This window comes from Pollachius pollachius (assembly GCF_949987615.1).
Source record: "Pollachius pollachius genome assembly, chromosome: 5".
In the NCBI taxonomy this organism is placed as follows: Eukaryota; Metazoa; Chordata; class Actinopteri; order Gadiformes; family Gadidae; genus Pollachius; species Pollachius pollachius.
The window spans coordinates 20,692,271-20,709,077 of NC_136938.1; the positions used below are offsets into that span (position 1 = coordinate 20,692,271).

A 16,807-nucleotide genomic window follows, 5' to 3' on the forward strand; every position below is an offset into this window, starting at 1 on the left:
AGGTGATTGGTGGGAGTGTAACTGCCGCACATTGGCAGTTTGTTTAGTTGGTTAACCTCCCGTTTTTGGTTCCTACTGGTTATAATGGCACTGGGGCGGAATTAATTGCCGCCGTCATATGTTTCCTACACCACACCTTTAAGCGACGTACCTAGCCAAACAGTGCGAAAGAAGCAGCACAATCAATAAGCTATAAATTAAAGTTAAAAGTAAAAGCACATAAGAAGAAGAAGAAAAAACTATAAAGGACAAGCAATAAGATAAGATTCCCTCAAGTAGTAAGCAGTGGATGAGGTATGTTTATCATTTATTTATATCTAAGAAGAATGTGAATGATTTAATTGTGTTGCTTTCAATTGCATGGTTGTGCGTGATAGTGATTTGCATACTATGTAAAGTTGTGAATATGTTTATGTAAGTTAAGTTTGTAAATGTGCAAGTTAATATTGAGCTGCGGGCTGTATGTGAGGTGTGTGTGAAGTGTTTTTTGGTGTAATGTAACACCTGTTGTGCTGCTGTAAAAACGGACATTTGCATATTGTGAATTTGTATTTATTTTCATTTATTTTTCTCTCTAAACCCAGTTCTCACGGGTTGGTTCGACCTGGAAATAAAACCCCGTTTTCTAACAAAGACCTCTGGCCTCGTGTGACCTACTTGGGAGCTACAATATATGTTCCAGGTAAACTTTCTACCAAAGAAGATTTGCATGGCCAGATGGCAGCTATGCCATAGATAAGTCTGAATGTGGGTTGTTAATGATAAACATGATTCAGATGGAATTTGTTAGTTGGAACCGGTTCTGAGTAGGAACCGGTTCTCCATTCCCACCCCTACCCATGACGGTTTCTTCCGCCAGAAAGTGCAGGTGTAGGCAGAGCCTCTCTTCTAAGTCCCTCTTACTCTCTCTTACTCCAACAGGCTACTGCTCTTCCAGTGACCTTGTTGTTTTTTTTAACCTACTTTGGATTTTAACCTTTTTCCACCATATTGATGACCTTTGGCTACCTCTTTAAAGTGAATGATAAGATAAGTCGAAAATGCTGCACTTCGTCTCCAAGAACCATCTTACTGTCTGTGTAGCCTTCCTTCTTGTCTTTCTGGGGTAAGACTTTAAACTTTGTTTTAATAATAGTCCAATGCTTGGTATTCATCAGAAATGGAAATGCATAGGTTTTTTGTGGTTGCCATGTGTAGACCTAAGCACTGCTATCTGAAACATGAACATTATTCAAAGGGAAATTAATAAATTGTTGTTTTTACTTAAGCCTACGTAACAGCAATATATGCTTCTTTATGCATGACATAAAGAAGTTTTTTCCCGTTTTATTTATTAAATACAGAAACAATGCCTATAACATTTTTTTATATGAGCCACACACTGTCAGAGTCCAACCGAATCCCCCACACGGCTGAAACTGTATATCCTGTAATGGGTTTTACTGTCTCAAACCCACGGTTCCATTTGATCATTATAAACACGCAAGTTACAAGTATGATATATGTTCCAGGTAAACTTTCTACCAAAGAAGATTTGCAAGGCCAGATGGCAGCTATGCCATAGATAAGTCTGAAAGTGGGTTGTTAATGGTAAACTCCGATGGAATTGGTTAGTTGGAACCGGTTCTGAGTAGGAACCGGTTCTCGATTCCCACCCCTACCCATGACGGTTACTTCCGCCAGAAAGTGCAGGTGTAGGCAGAGCCTCTCTTCTAAGTCCCTCTTACTCTCTCTTACTCCAACAGGCTACTGCTCTTCCAGTGACCTTGTTGTTTTTTTTAACCTACTTTGGATTTTAACCTTTTTCCACCATATTGATGACCTTTGGCTACCTCTTTAAAGTGAATGATAAGATAAGTCGAAAATGTTGCGCTTTGTCTCCAAGAACCATCTTACTGTCTGTGTAGCCTTCCTTCTTGTCTTTCTGGGGTAAGACTTTAAACTTTGTTTTAATAATAGTCCAATGCTTGGTATTCATCAGAAATGGAAATGCATAGGTTTTTTGTGGTTGCCATGTGTAGACCTAAGCACTGCTATCTGAAACATGAACATTATTCAAAGGGAAATTAATAAATTGTTGTTTTTACTTAAGCCTACGTAACAGCAATATATGCTTCTTTATGCATGACATAAAGAAGTTTTTTCCCGTTTTATTTATTAAATACAGAAACAATGCCTATAACATTTTTTTATATGAGCCACACACTGTCAGAGTCCAACCGAATCCCCCACACGGCTTAAACTGTATATCCTGTAATGGGTTTTACTGTCTCAAACCCACGGTTCCATTTGATCATTATAAACACGCAAGTTACAAGTATGATATATGTTCCGGGTAAACTTTCTACCAAAGAAGATTTGCAAGGCCAGATGGCAGCTATGCCATAGATAAGTCTGAAAGTGGGTTGTTAATGGTAAACGCGCATTGATGCGCAATCCGGTCTTAAAGATAAAGACGCACAGATGCGTGATCTGGTCTGAATGGGTTAAATCAGATAAAGGTCTCAGAATCCTATATGGAGAAAATAAGATGCCTTAATGCCCTCTGAAGGGGCAAGCTTAGCTTTGAAAAGTAATTAAAATAAATAACGGCTATTTTTATTTTCTATTTCATGGGGAGCACCTTATTTTGGCCGCCAACACCAAGGTTGGTTTTGCACTTACTGGAACGACAAAGGATAGGAATTCATACGTTTTTTGGTTTATGTACTTACTTAGTACATAAACCTTGTTTACTTAGATGTCTGCAATCAAAAAGGTAATAGAACATGTATAAACACCAACCGGCTGTCCCTTTAGGGCCGTATCCTGCCTGCAGAATATGTCCTTATCTCCCATACAAGTGGCTCAAGCACTCTATGTAATTATGGTTAATTGTATTACCGTACTAATTCGTATAAATAAATTCCTGTATTGGCAATTGAGTCATTTCATTTCATTTCAAAGCTTTATTTACACTTGTAGGGCATTGAGGTTTCCCTCATTTACAATGACATGTTAACAGCAATATACATGCACAAAACAAGGGAAAGGACAAATAAATATGAGAAAATAAAATAAATATAAATAAAAACAGTTGCAATTTGATGAGCTGAGATTATTCACTAAACAGTTAAATACAGTTGTCATGATCCACTTCTGGCTTTCCATCCTACTGCCAGCTCTGCCAGTACTTTTCCTGATCACCTGCCTGCCACTCCCACCTTATAAGTGCAACCACCTTCATCTGTGTTCCCTCACCTGATTTAAACCCACTATTTCCACCCAGTCTCTGCCAGATTGTCTTTAGCAGCATGCAAAGCTCTCTAGTGTTCTTTCCCGGATGCTTCCTTGGTTTCGACCCTGCCTGTCCCTGACCCGTCCTCGTCATCCCTGCCCTGGTAACCTGAACAGCTTTATGTCCCTGACAACTCTGCCTGCTCGCCCCTTGTCTGTCTCCAGTTTGTTTGGATTCCCTCCCCGGAGGTCTCTGCTAGAAAGTCGGACTGTTTTGGCTAGCTCAGGTTGTGGAATACTCTATATAATATAATATAAAGATCTCTATCTAATATAATATATAATACTATGGCCAAAAGGTGTGTGCGCCTCCGGATGATTTTATGAATCTTAAACGACTGCATCTGGTTCTCCGACGTCTCTGGTACTTCCAGTTCCACATCAATCTGAACCGCGACATGGAGGACAAAGGGATTGTTGCCGTTTGCGGACTCCCAGACTCCCGCCGAAGGAGAGGCGGACTCACGGAGCAGAGCCGGAGCACTCCCACCGGAGCCCCGGCGGTAGACAATCCCTTTCTCCTCCAGGATGCAGTTCAGTCTGGACTTGATGGAATCAAAGCCAAACTTCCTTTCCCCTAAATCCTTCAAAACCATGGATAAGATAACCCCCACTACGAGTCTTTACTTGTTGTGGAAGTACCAGAGATGTCGGAGAACCCAATGCAGTCTATTATTTTTACCAAATGGGAGCTTTACACAAGCTTGCGTTATTATATTGCGTGTTATGTGCCATAACACCAACAGCAGAACCTCATTGGCGGGCCAAATTTTCTGGGCGGGCAAAGCAGAGAATTTGGAGGTAATCTTTCCCCTTATGATGACATACAGGGAAATTTCCAAATCGGCCCATCTGAGGTTTCATTTTCTCAAAAGGCGGAGCAGGATACCCAGGGCTTGCTCTACACCATTCACCATTTCTAACCACTGGGGGACCAGAGGTCGGTTAGGGGAACTATATTAGTGATAAAAAACCTCATAAAGTGACATTTTCATGCCATGGGACCTTTAAATATTCCTGCAAAATGATTTCAATTATTATATTCTCTTTTAATAAATGTTTTTATACTGCCAAATATGCCCGTCTTATAACCGCTTTTTTCCCGGCATGGTCCGCGTTTTCACTGACCGATGCAATTTACCTGCTTGATTTCGCACCCCAATTTACCCTCTCGGGGCCTACACAAATTGCCGTTAAAATTTTGATGCAAATGCGATTAGACGGCTCCGCGGTTCCAGGGGCGGGACTTTGGTGGAGGTGCTGCTGCGTTGTCTCTACAGCAGAGACAACGCATTGATATCATCATGAGTAGTTCTAACTGGAGAGAAGGTGTAATCCGCTAGCTAGCGACCATCATGGGAGATAAGGTGATGCATTTGCATAAAACAAAGATGAGGAAAGATGGTGCGATCTACGAGAAGGCAGGCCTACCAGAGGAACTTCTCTTACAAGGCTTTTTTCGGGATAAAAAAAAGTGGTCAGCAAAATAAAGGATATGTTGGCGTTTTGGCACTTGTAATCTTGAAAAGAAAATACAGGAACACTAGCTTGCTATATATCAAGCATAGGTTTCCTTGTATTTTGAAATTATTTTGTATTTGCCTGACCAATATGGGTCGGCAGATGTTATCGGCCAATATTGCCCTGTCACAGATGCCCTATATCGGTATCGGGGTATATGTTTAGCTCTTTATAAATAATTAGCTCTTTATAAATCTGCTACAGTGGTGGTTGATCCTCTAAACAGTTTTACATCATATTCTGTGTGAAGGTTATTAGCTCCTCCCCATACTACAGGTTATTGGTTCCTTTAGCTCATCCTTTTAATGTGATGTTACTGTTGCCCAAAGCATTGAGAGCAAATCTCAAGTTGCTCCAACCCCAGGATACCACAATATATATAGATAAAATATCAGCCAATATAGCGCTATGGTTAATATTTGACTCCAATTCTTTTTAATAGACTAATCTGCCCCGAAAATCCAGTTATAAAATGTATGCTTTTTAATATTATAGCATTTGAAATTCCAATTAATATGTGAGCAAGGATAATGAATTTGTCTGTGGTGAAAGGCATATATGTAATAGTAGTCTATAAGTCTGCTTGCGACTGCATCAGGCATGTCACCGATAACCCTGCCACCAATAAACACTGTATGCTGCTGTAACCAGTTGTCTGACCATTATCAAATTATTCGTGCATATTTCAACAAGGCACTCTCATTGTCTTCCAGGGGGGTGTATTTCTACCAAGGAGATCAGATCGGATTCAAAAGGTAATGAAATATTTGTTAATAATAAATATAGATAACCAATCCATTTTGAAAATTGTATAATGTAATAAGTCTCCAAAAACAATGAGATTTATGGCAAATGCTAAGATAAGACACATGACTAATAGCTAATAGTTTATTTGTTGTTTTTAAAGTTTTTGCCCAGAAAAAAATGGAGATAAAAATGAAGACAAAAACAGTTGGAGGATCACTGAGCTAATCATGGAGAAGGGGTAAGGTTACTTCAAAATCTATTTGAAACCTGTGTATTCTACCCATGATATTAAAGATTGGGTTTCGTTATAGAAAGTCTAAATATTTGTCTTGTTTTTCAGGCTTAAGTATGCCAAGCCTAGTATAATGAAAGGGTAAGTCTATTTATCTATCTATCACACAGGCTAAATTAATGTTGACAACGACCACACCCTCTCTCTCAGAGAGGAAACCACACCCTCTCTCTCAGGAGTGCCTTTGTCTTTGTCATTCCCTCCGCACTCCTGAGAGAGAGGGTGTGGTTTCCAAACAGTTTCTCACCATCGCCTCAGCTTGTCGATCGATGTTTGGAAACCACACCCTCTCTCTCAGGAGTGCCTTTGTCTTTGTGATTCCCTGATGCGCCTCGTGTGCGAGCTGGAGGACCCTGTGCTCGAGTGCGGAGGGAATGACGATTCTGGAACCTTTTAGTATAATGTCATTTTCATGTAACACTGTGAGCTCGCTTTTCACATGTTCATATTGTCTCAGTACAGTGTCTTTTGTGACTGTGTGCCACGTATTGTTGCGTATGAGAGTACTGACCTTTTGTAGTGTTTCATCTTTGAGTGTCTCACACTTGATTTCATCCAGAGTCATTGCTTTTGGTGTGCTGTTATGCATGATGAAGTTCACGTATTCTTCAGCTACTTTCGTTGCACGGGTGTTCTTGGTAGGTGCTTGTGCTGGGATTGGGTGACGGGACATGTAGTCTGCCGGATTATCAGACCCTTTTCTGTATTCTACTTTGAGGTTGTATGGCTGCAGTCGAAGTCCCCATCTTTCGATGCGGGCGGGCGGCTTGGACCTCGGGTTGTTCCAGATGAGCTCGAGTGGCTTGTGATCCGTCACCATAGTGAACTCTTTGCCGTAGATATAGAGATGAAAATGTTCACAGCTCCATACGATTGCAAGTGCTTCACGCTCTGTCTGAGAGTAGCGCCTCTCTACATCACTGAGCGCTCGGCTTGCATATGCGATGATGTGTTTCTTTTCTTTGTTCTTTTGCAGCAGTATTGCGCCAAGTCCTACTGGACTAGCGTCAACAATGAGCTCTGTTTCCCTGTTCGGGTCGAAGTACGCCATCGTGGTCTCACTGGTGAGACTCTCTCTCAGCGTGCTCAGCACTGCGTCCTGTTCCGCACCCCACTGCCAGGGAGTGCTCTTCCTCGTGAGCTTTCTCAGCGGCTCCGTGACTGTAGCGAAGTCGGGAATGAAACGTGAGCAGTAGTTCGCCATGCCCAAAAGGCTTCTTACCTCTGCTGCATCCTTGGGTTTGTCGGCTTGGCGTATACTGTCAACCTTCTTCAGATCAGCTGAGACGCCGCCATCTGAGAATATGAACCCGAAGAACTCTAGTCGAGTCTTGTTGAACTCGCACTTCTTGCGGTTCAGTGTGAGGCCGCGCTCTTTTAGTCGCTGGAACACAGCAGTCAGGCTCTTGTCGTGATCAGCCTGTGTCGCCCCGTAAACGATGATGTCATCGCTGAGATTCTTCACCCCGGCGATGCCCTGAAGTGTCTGATGGATGGCGTTCTGAAATACCTCAGCAGCTGAGGAGATGCTGAAGTTGAGGCGCTTGTACCTCCTCAGTCCCAGGTGCGTTGTGAATGTGGTAATGTACCTGCTGTTGGGATGTAATTCCAGCTGGTGGTATCCCGACGTCAGGTCCAGCTTTGAGAATGCAGTGTGGTATTTGTGGGTATCGTTTACTTAGTTTAGAATGAAGAGACGGAGCTTCGCAGTATGTTGCTTTATTGCTGGAGAACTAACAGAATCCGCCACGTACACATCACATCCGGTACGCGCCTCTACTACCGTAATGACGTAAGCAGTACGTGCAAGCTTATGGTAAATATTAACATGTATTCAGACTACTGGCATGATCTGAATACTACAGTTATATTTAAAAACATCACATTATTTATCTTTTTGGTATATCTAGAAAATAGGTATTGAATACCAGAAATGATGAAGAAAAATTCCCTTTTTTTCTGATAAACTTTAATATTGCTTCTAGGACAGATGAGATTTCTAAATCCATAAAGCAGACAATAGTTGTAGACAATTAACCTACTTTAATGCATGCATACATTAGACTCCTCTGTAGCAGAGTGAGTCCAGAATACAGCTAGGCAGAGCTGTTTAAACAGTTTCACATGAATAGCTATTTAAACAACTCCCCACAATGAAAATGTCAATAATCAAATTAGGTAATGTTAACCCAAGACACAGAGTTGCCTGTGTTCTCATCAAACAGAAGAATGCATAAAGGTGCGTTCACACCAAACGCTATGGGGCGACACGATCCCACACAAAGTGAACGTAGAGACGCGAATCGAATTATTCGCTATAGAAAACCGGCGACAAGTTTTGATTTGTCGCGCCACACTTTCGCCCTGCACAGGTGAGCGCGTTCACGAGGATTTGTAGCGCGACAAATTCGCTCGAGTTGAAATATTTCCACTTTTCCGCGACATTCGCGTGATGACAGCCAATCAGCGTTCAACAGCGTGGCCACTGAGTGACATGTGTAATGTAACAGCCAATCAGCGTTCAACCGGCCAACCGTTCCCTGCAGTGCAGTCCGGGGTGAACCACAGCAAATTCGCCTGACAAAACTTGCACAGCGACAGATTATGATTTGTCGTGCGACAAAACTTCGGCGACAACGCGAACGGGCGACAAATGTTGTGTTTGGTGTGAATGCACCTTATGGTGTGCCCTCTTCCTTGTGACGGTCTACCCAAGCACAAAGGTTAGGTGAGGCCATAAGGGCCTTTTTAAGGTCTACAAAAAGTCTGGGGTCAGTTAGGGCCAAACGGGGTCAGGCCATGGCTGTGTGTGTTGTCTTGGACTGGCCATGCTAAATTGTAATAAACGAGTATCCACTGTCTACAGTAGCCCGTTGTTTCAAAGAAACCCATTATTCGATTTTTTGTTGTCAATGTTTTTCCATCCGGAGTACTAAATGAGCCAAATTGTCGTGCAGCGCTGCAGAGAAAACAGCCGTTGATTCACAATATTATTAAACTGTGCTAATAGTGTGAGGATCAGGAACGATGGGTGTTCTAGGATACACTGCATCATTTACCTTTTTGAATCAAAAACCGCCCCGCTGTAGGTTGTCCTTCAACAGGTGCCATTTTCTCTGGGAATATTGGGGTATTACATGGTGAATCAGGACACGGAACTGTTACACCGGCTTCCTACCATGAGTTGAAAACTGGTGCAATACCATCGATCGCCTCTTGGCATGACCTGTACTGGGGTTGTCTTAGCCTGTATGTTGATTTGGGAGTCACAACTCCTCAAACTCTTCTAATTGTCCATCAAAAAACATTCTGGCAGTACAATAAAATCATCTTTGGGCATGTATTGTATTTCTAGCGGATTCTGCATGCAGTGGTGTGCGTCTGTTATCAGTATGTCAGCAATTGACCCCGGTCCCTCTTGCAGCATGAATCAAAGTATCCTGGAGCGCGTAACACTCACAAGTATGCTTTGATCAGTGGGCTTGCATCAGCGGTAACCGTGAGGCCTGTCGGTGCAAATAACACTCAGCCCAAAGGCATCTCATCTTGCATATTTTTTATCTCTAGCGAATAGGGGTTTGCGTCATTTAGGGCTGGGCGATATGACGATATATATCGTGTAACGATATAAAAACGTCTATCGTTTCATATGATGCTCTATCGTTTATATCGTCTTGCCGCAAATCACACACTTTACGGTAATATTTTTCGTCATTTGGACGACGCTTTACATTCTTCCACACGGCACGTGAAGGCAACACAAACAAACACGGAGGAGAGTGAACGTGACAATTCTGAACAGGAGAAGGACTCCGACGACCAGCCAAGACAAAGTGAGCTTGTACCTAAAAGAGGGGCTACTTCTATCGCATGGATGTGGTTTGGGTTTGAAAAGTCGGACACGGACCAGAAAAACGTACTTTGTAAAGTATGCCGCAAACCGGTCCCCACACCACCAAACTATTTTACCACCTACGAAAGAATCACGACAAACAGTACGGAGAGAGTCTACGGATGAAATCCAAAAAAATACAGTCGTCGAGCGCTCAAAACAAACCCCAGACCGTGCAAGAAGCTTTTGCCCGCGGCACACCATATGACAAAGATTCCCGACGATGGAAGGAGATAACGGCTGCCATTGCAATTTACATCTGCAAAGACATGGCCACAATGTACACGGTCGAGACTAAGGGGTTTCATGAGTTGGTGCGAACACTCGACCCAAGGTACACAATGCCAAGCCGAAAATACTTCACTCGAGTCCAGTTGCCCCATTTATATCAAGAGTGTCGGGCCAAAGTAGAGGAGGAAATCCACAAGGTATTGTACTACGCTATAACAACAGATATGTGGTCGAGCCGAACGACACATCCCTATATGAGCCTGACGATACACTTTGTTCGAGACTGGACACTCTGCAGTCGGTGTTTACAGACAAGCTATTTCCCAGATGACCACACGGGAGAAATTATAGCCAAAGGTCTCAGGGAAGCTCTTGAGTCGTGGGGACTGCGTAAGGATAACCTAGTCTGTGTCACCACGGATAACGCCACAAACCAACCACTATTTTAATTTTAAAAATATATTTTATTGTTACTGTATTTTATAGAGGTGCGCACTAGGGGGTGGGAAAAATCATGACTTGATTGTTTACAAAGTCAGGGGGAGTATTCTGGATTTTAAGCTTTTAAACTGGCTTTTAAATGCTCAGAAACTCAATTGCAGACATATTTTACCATGTATGGCTGTTACTATAAAAATTCTTATTCTTGCTGAAATATATTTTTACATTGTTTTAGACACTCACCAATGGCTAGATGAAGACGGTGACCAAAACATAGCAAGCGTGTCCAGTCATTCAGCCGAAGTGCAAGGATGTTGTTAGTGGCGTTATCCGTGGTGACACAGACTAGGTGATCCTCACGCAGTCCCCACGACTCAAGAGCTTTTTGGTTGGTTTTAATATTTTTGAAAACCAACAAAAAAAGTGTTTTCTATTTACCTTTTTATATTTATGCATTCATATTTTATATTTTGTTGCATGCATAATTTGCACAAAGTTTCTAAATAAAAGGAGAAAAATTATCATGAGTAAGTTATCTTTATTTGTAGAGTATATAATTCAAAATGTAATACGAAATAGGCCTTTCCATGTGGTCATTTTATATAAACTATTTATTTTTCATTGAATTTACAGAAAATGTGCTATATCGTGATATATATCGTTATCGGGATATGAATGACCTATATCAGGATATGATATTTTGGTCATATCGCCCAGCCCTAGCGTCATTTATCCAGGGAGTGTTTTTATCTTGTTTACCATTCTATATTGGTTATACTGGTCAACCGGTTGTCCAGTTGCCTGAACTGGAGAATCTGTTTTCTTCTGTCCTTTTACTCCTAGACGGACGGATGTTAACCCTGTCACAAACTGGAATGTTCCCCTGGTGTGGGAAGGGACGTTTGACCCAGTGGTGATTGATTCCATTTACAAAAGAATGGATCCAAGAATTGCTGTAATAGTGTTCGCGGTTGGCAAGTATGCCCACTTATTCCTTCTGTTCTTGCTTACATGGCTAATAACCCTAGCCTATATAATAGTTGTGTTTTCATCCCTAAAAAGCAAAATATGTGGCTTTTCTCACTTTTGCCTTCTGACTACAGGATTGACTAAATTAATCCTTACCCTATACCCCCCCCCAAAAATAAAACACACACACACACACACTGACATTTTGGAAAACTTAAGTAACGATATGACCAGAAAAAACACATCACACTATAAGGCATCACAAAACTCTCCAAATCTAAATTATATTATCAATCTTTCCTAGGTACACTCGTTTTTTGAAGGGCTTCCTTGAATCAGGAGAGAAGCACTTTCTGGTTGACTTCAAACTCACCTATTACATCTTTACAGACCATGTGGACGAGGTTCCCAAAGTAAGTTCATGCAACATTCTACATCCATTGTTTGTTTTGGTTTTATTTTGAAATTGACCTCCCTGTCAGGCACCACAACTGTGCCGAAATCTGAGACAAGCATTACTGGCCTTAATGACTACAGGCCTGTCACACGACCTCTGGAGTCATGAAGACCTTTGAAAGACTTTTCCTAGCCCATATCAAGAATAAAGACACTCAAACCTTTAGCCCTTGAGCACAGCGGGCCTCAGTGAGGATACTGCCAACAGAATGGAAGGGACACGGCTGGTGATGCAGTCAAAACAACCTGAAACTGGGATCACAGTGTATACATATTGAGTAGCCTGACAGTGGGGTTATCATGTAATGCGTCACTGTGTTTAGGTACACAAACTGGGTACACAAACCTTGATTATTAAAGTTAAAATTAGATCTTCTTTATGTTTCAGTGCACCAAGTGGTTGCCAAGTTGTTCCTTGTTTGTTATTGATTGCTTGGATCTTACGTAGCTAATAAATTGTTAGTGATTTGTCATTTGGGTCATCCTGTGTGTTTCTCCTAGGTTGACCAAGGTATGGGCCGGAAGATCACCATCCTCCCAGTTCCCAGTGCCACTCGTTGGCAAGACGTGGTGCTGGGTAGGATGAAGTACGCCACCATCGCCATTGACCAACAGGTACACCTGATGATACGATGACAGACTGGAAAAACATAAGAATCAAACAGGAAAGGATTTTCATTGAATTTGCACCTTTTTATCCCAAAAAATACGAACATGTTAAAGCAATAGTATTGGTGATAAGAATTAGAATGAGATGGGACATGAGATAGTCGGAGGCGACTTAGTGGAAGTTGAAAGGTTTTTGTTGCAAGTCTCTCCATTGTGTAAACGATTCATGAAAATACAAGTCTAACCTGAGTGTATTTGAGGTTATCCTCTTTGTGTCCACGAAATAACTCACGGATGAGCTTCAGTGACACATGGGGCCCTATCTTGCACCCAGCGCAATTGACTTTCTACACTGACGCATGGGTCGTTTCTAGTTTGCAACTGGCGCAGAGCGTTCTTTTCCCTCCAACGCCACGCGTCGGTAAATTAGAGAATGACCTTGCACCCAAAGGGGCGGTTCGGCGAAAGGAGGAGTTCTGGCGCAAACCTTCCCTGGTGCTATTTTGCAGTTTCAGAAAACAATTCCGCCACCAACCAGGAAATACCTGGGCCTCGTTTCCCGATAACGATCGCTCGTACGATCATTCTCACGATGGATCTTGCGAACCATCGTGAATTTCTTTGGAGCATTTCCCGAAACTCCTCTTAACATGAACGCGCGTTCACTGCACTCACGACGTTCGTAGGATTGTAACTGTCCACTGACACGGTGCTGAAACGGGGTATGTACGGTAAAAATAAAGGTTTAAAATTTCTCCCCATCAAGCCCAACAGCAGAGTAGCCTACGAAAAGAATAGACTGCAATAATGTGAATGCTAAAGATATTAAAACACAATTGATTAGGCCTATGCCGACATATGTATCAGTCCTAATCCTGAATGCACTGTGCGTACATTTTTTCACTGCATTTCCCCCCCTGAAATAATTCCATATTACAAAATTCAAAAATAGCTTGTGTGACAACTACATTTATCTTAATGTGCTGGTTTCTGAAACATGCTTTGCGCAGCAAAGAGAGCTGACCTTATCTAATTCCGCATAAGGTTTCATTGATTGGCGCGCACGCTCTAGTCTAGAATATTGGTATACATTAAAAATCCAACGTTCCATTCATTCATTATCATTCAAACGCAGAGGCTAGGCATTGACTCACGGCTATTGCTGACCCCGATTAGGAGAGCTTGGTCTAGATCCTGCCCATATTGTTGGGCAGGATGATGTAGGCTATAGGTCTTTTTACACTGCCAAGCCGGTTCGGTCGCAGCTTGGCACGCCCAGCGATTTCACCTTATCTCAAGTTTCCTGTGTAAAACCGAGGGGGTCAAATCCCCCGTTCGTCACTGCGTGGGCTTTCTTGGTACACTGGAGAAGGCGGGCTGCGCGCGGAGTCTAGACCTCTTTAGAATAATTTGCATTAGCCTACTGCATACTCCCGAATGTTGAATTTTTTTTTTATGAATGAAGACACCCGCATGCAATAATGAGTTCACGTCTGAGTGTAGACTACAAACGCGATTAACTATGGTCTGGGATGTTCGTTACTGTCTAGACACACTGCAAAAAATGGCTTTAAAAAAACAAGAAAATATAGCCACTATTAGAGGAAATTTACTTGTTTCAAGCAAAATTATCTGCCAGTGGATCATGATAATTCCACTTGTTAAGTTTTCTTGAAACAAGGAAAAAATATCTGAGAAACAAGAAACTTAAAAATCTTATTATAAGCAGGAAATACTTATATTTAGTGTTCTTGTCAAGGTTTTCTTGTCTTATTTTAAGATATTTGTGTTTTGTTTTGGAGAATTATTGCTTAGAAACCAACTGGGTGAGAGCCAAGCTTCCTCAAAACTAGTCAGCAAGAAGATTAAAACTAGACGAATTATCTTGTATTGTTTTAAAAAAAGAAATCTCGGAATAAGTAAATATTTCTTAACAAGTCAGAAATAGGTCGAAAACAAGATGAATTTGCTTGTATCAAGTGCATCAAATATCTCAAAAATATTCCTAAGTAAAAAAAATCTTAGATTAGGAAGTCTTGTTTTAAGAAATTGTCTAGTTTTAGCAATATTATACAAACACATTAATATATTTACTGCAAAATCTTGGCAAACCACAACCTTTGGCATCATCACAAAATACAATGACACATCAGTAACATCAATACCTGTTTATTTTATTGACAAACGTTCATCCTGTGCCAACTGTAATTCAGTCACAATTATCACATACACAGGTCTCAGTGTGTTGTCAAACTGACTGAACACATAGTAACATACATTTTGTTGCCAACAGGGCAGGACAAAGGGACCAACATAAAACAAAAGTGCAAAGGAAAGCAAAGAAATTGCGCACCAACAACTACCCCCAACACGTCTCCATCCCTGCCCCCACTGCCCTAGAACCTTCTGCGCAAAGATTGGTCTTATCAGTCACCTGCACACCCACCGCTAATCCCAGCTCCCCCTTATTCCTGGTGGTCCTCATCACATGTGATGCACGAACAGATAAGATGGCACAACAAGCTGTTGGTATAACTTGACAAGAAAATCGCAAACAGTCTTTTAGTCTACTTTTGAAGAACATTAGTTTTGTCTGTGTGTCAGTGTGTGTCTGTCTGAGTGTGTCTGTGTGGGAATGTTTGAGAATTATACTGTTTCAGTAATCCTAAAATCTTTTTAGAACGAGGAATAACAAATAATACCAAAGTGTGAGAGTGTGTGTGTGTGTGTGTGTGTGTGTTCCCTAGGGGAGGCAGCATTTTACAAAGTTATGCAAGAAAGGCCTTCCAATCAGTCCTTGCTCGTTTGAAAGCCGGTGTGGCATCCTTCTCATGGATAGAGTCCCCCAGGACCTCGGTTTGTATAATGGAAAGAACACAGGCCACACATTTGGGGTAGGTCATATGTAATGCATAATAGTATGCAATTATATACAATGCTGCGTCCCCTAAGCACCTTTTGGGCAATGGGATTGCTTCGCTTCCTAGGCAGAGAAAGGCGTCTTGGTTTTCATCCACCAAAACGAGTGGTGTGGCGAGTGGCCTTCTGTTCAGGAACGTCTCAGGGTCCTCTGTGGGCTGAACATAAAAACACAACATCAGTGGGACAGCAATCCCATCCCTCCATTCCCCGCCCACACACAATGATTTAGTATGGACCAAATAGTGGACCAGCAGACGGAGCAACCATATTGGAGAAATTTAGCAGGTATTTTTTGTATTTATATAAAAGTTATGACTTACCAGTAGAACGTGGATGAGAGCTTCAGAGGCAGAAGTCATCTTCTTGGGCACAGCAACATTGGACGGGAACAGAGCTGGCAGTACGGTCAAGAGGTTTATCGCTTGCTCCTCTAAAAAAGAGGAGAGAAAATGAAAGATTTGTTTCTCGGTATACAGACACAAACATAAAGATACATATTCTTTTAGTATTATGTCTGCTGTCCTTACCAGCTGAAAGTGATATGGAGGTTTCACTGCCTTCTTGTAAACCCCGTAGAAGCGTACTCTAGATTTGAATTCGAGCCACCGCTCCCTCAGCTCTTCCACGTAGTTGGAGTTGTTGTCTAGTATTCGTCTAAGTTCATCAAGAACCTTTGGTGGGGAAGACACCCACAGAAACATTTTATAGAAATAACCAACACATGATAGTTTAGTTCAAGCATCACTTTAAGACCACATCTATACATAGCAATGTATTCGGAAAAACTGTATTTTCCCCCTCCTCAATTTGTGGAAATAATTCCATTCACACTGATGATAAAACACTGACGTGTTGCGAATAAATTGTGAAACAGATGGACTATCAGATATTCTAAACAAGGTAAAATCATGTCATAATGCATAAATGCTGTTTTCCCTGTCTACATGCTGAAATAAAACCAGATTTTTCGTTTTCAGGGACAAAACCTCTGTTTTCGTATAAATGATACGTCAGACAGCATGAAAATACATAGGTTTTCCCTACGTGTAAATGGGGCCTAAAACAGCTTTTTCATGTGCTAAAGCAGTATGCTTCGAATGTTCAAAAAAACACGTTCACTGTTGAACTGAACCGAAGTGTGAATTGTGATCATACTTACATGGTCAATATCTCTTAGGCATGGATATGCCTCCAATATTTTTGCCGGCCTGTTCCCTTATTGCATCTGAATCAATGATGGCCCTCCTGCCCTCGAACTCCAGGTCGAGAAGTTGTGCCACATCATCTCTGTTCTGTTTGGTCTTGCGATATAGCTGCTGCAGAGTTGTGTAGAGTCTAGCTTGGGCCATCCGGCTGTCCTGTCTGCATTCAACTAAAGGTTAAAGAGAGAAAATATTACAACACAGTTGAGGTCAGAATTATTTGTTATTTGCTAATGTTATTCATGCTCC

General features: G+C 41.7%; 1 protein-coding gene across 4 annotated transcripts in view; it reads left to right on the top strand.

Annotated features, from left to right (window-relative positions):
• Window positions 1-16,807, top strand: part of LOC307075992 (globoside alpha-1,3-N-acetylgalactosaminyltransferase 1-like) — a 36,471-nt gene that overhangs the window by 9,367 nt on the left and 10,297 nt on the right. Inside the window, exons 1-8 of one of the 4 annotated variants that reach the window (XM_079736796.1) lie at window positions 965-1,105; window positions 1,746-1,929; window positions 5,511-5,552; window positions 5,705-5,782; window positions 5,885-5,917; window positions 11,244-11,378; window positions 11,674-11,782; window positions 12,327-12,440. In XM_079736796.1, the coding sequence (XP_079592922.1) occupies window positions 1,865-1,929; window positions 5,511-5,552; window positions 5,705-5,782; window positions 5,885-5,917; window positions 11,244-11,378; window positions 11,674-11,782; window positions 12,327-12,440 (576 nt within the window). In that variant the 5' untranslated portion in view covers window positions 965-1,105; window positions 1,746-1,864. Of the gene's footprint in view, window positions 1-902; window positions 1,106-1,745; window positions 1,930-5,510; window positions 5,553-5,704; window positions 5,783-5,884; window positions 5,918-11,243; window positions 11,379-11,673; window positions 11,783-12,326; window positions 12,441-16,807 lie in introns of those variants that run through there. The other 3 variants (XM_079736797.1, XM_079736799.1, XM_079736798.1) reach the window with 3 other exon arrangements.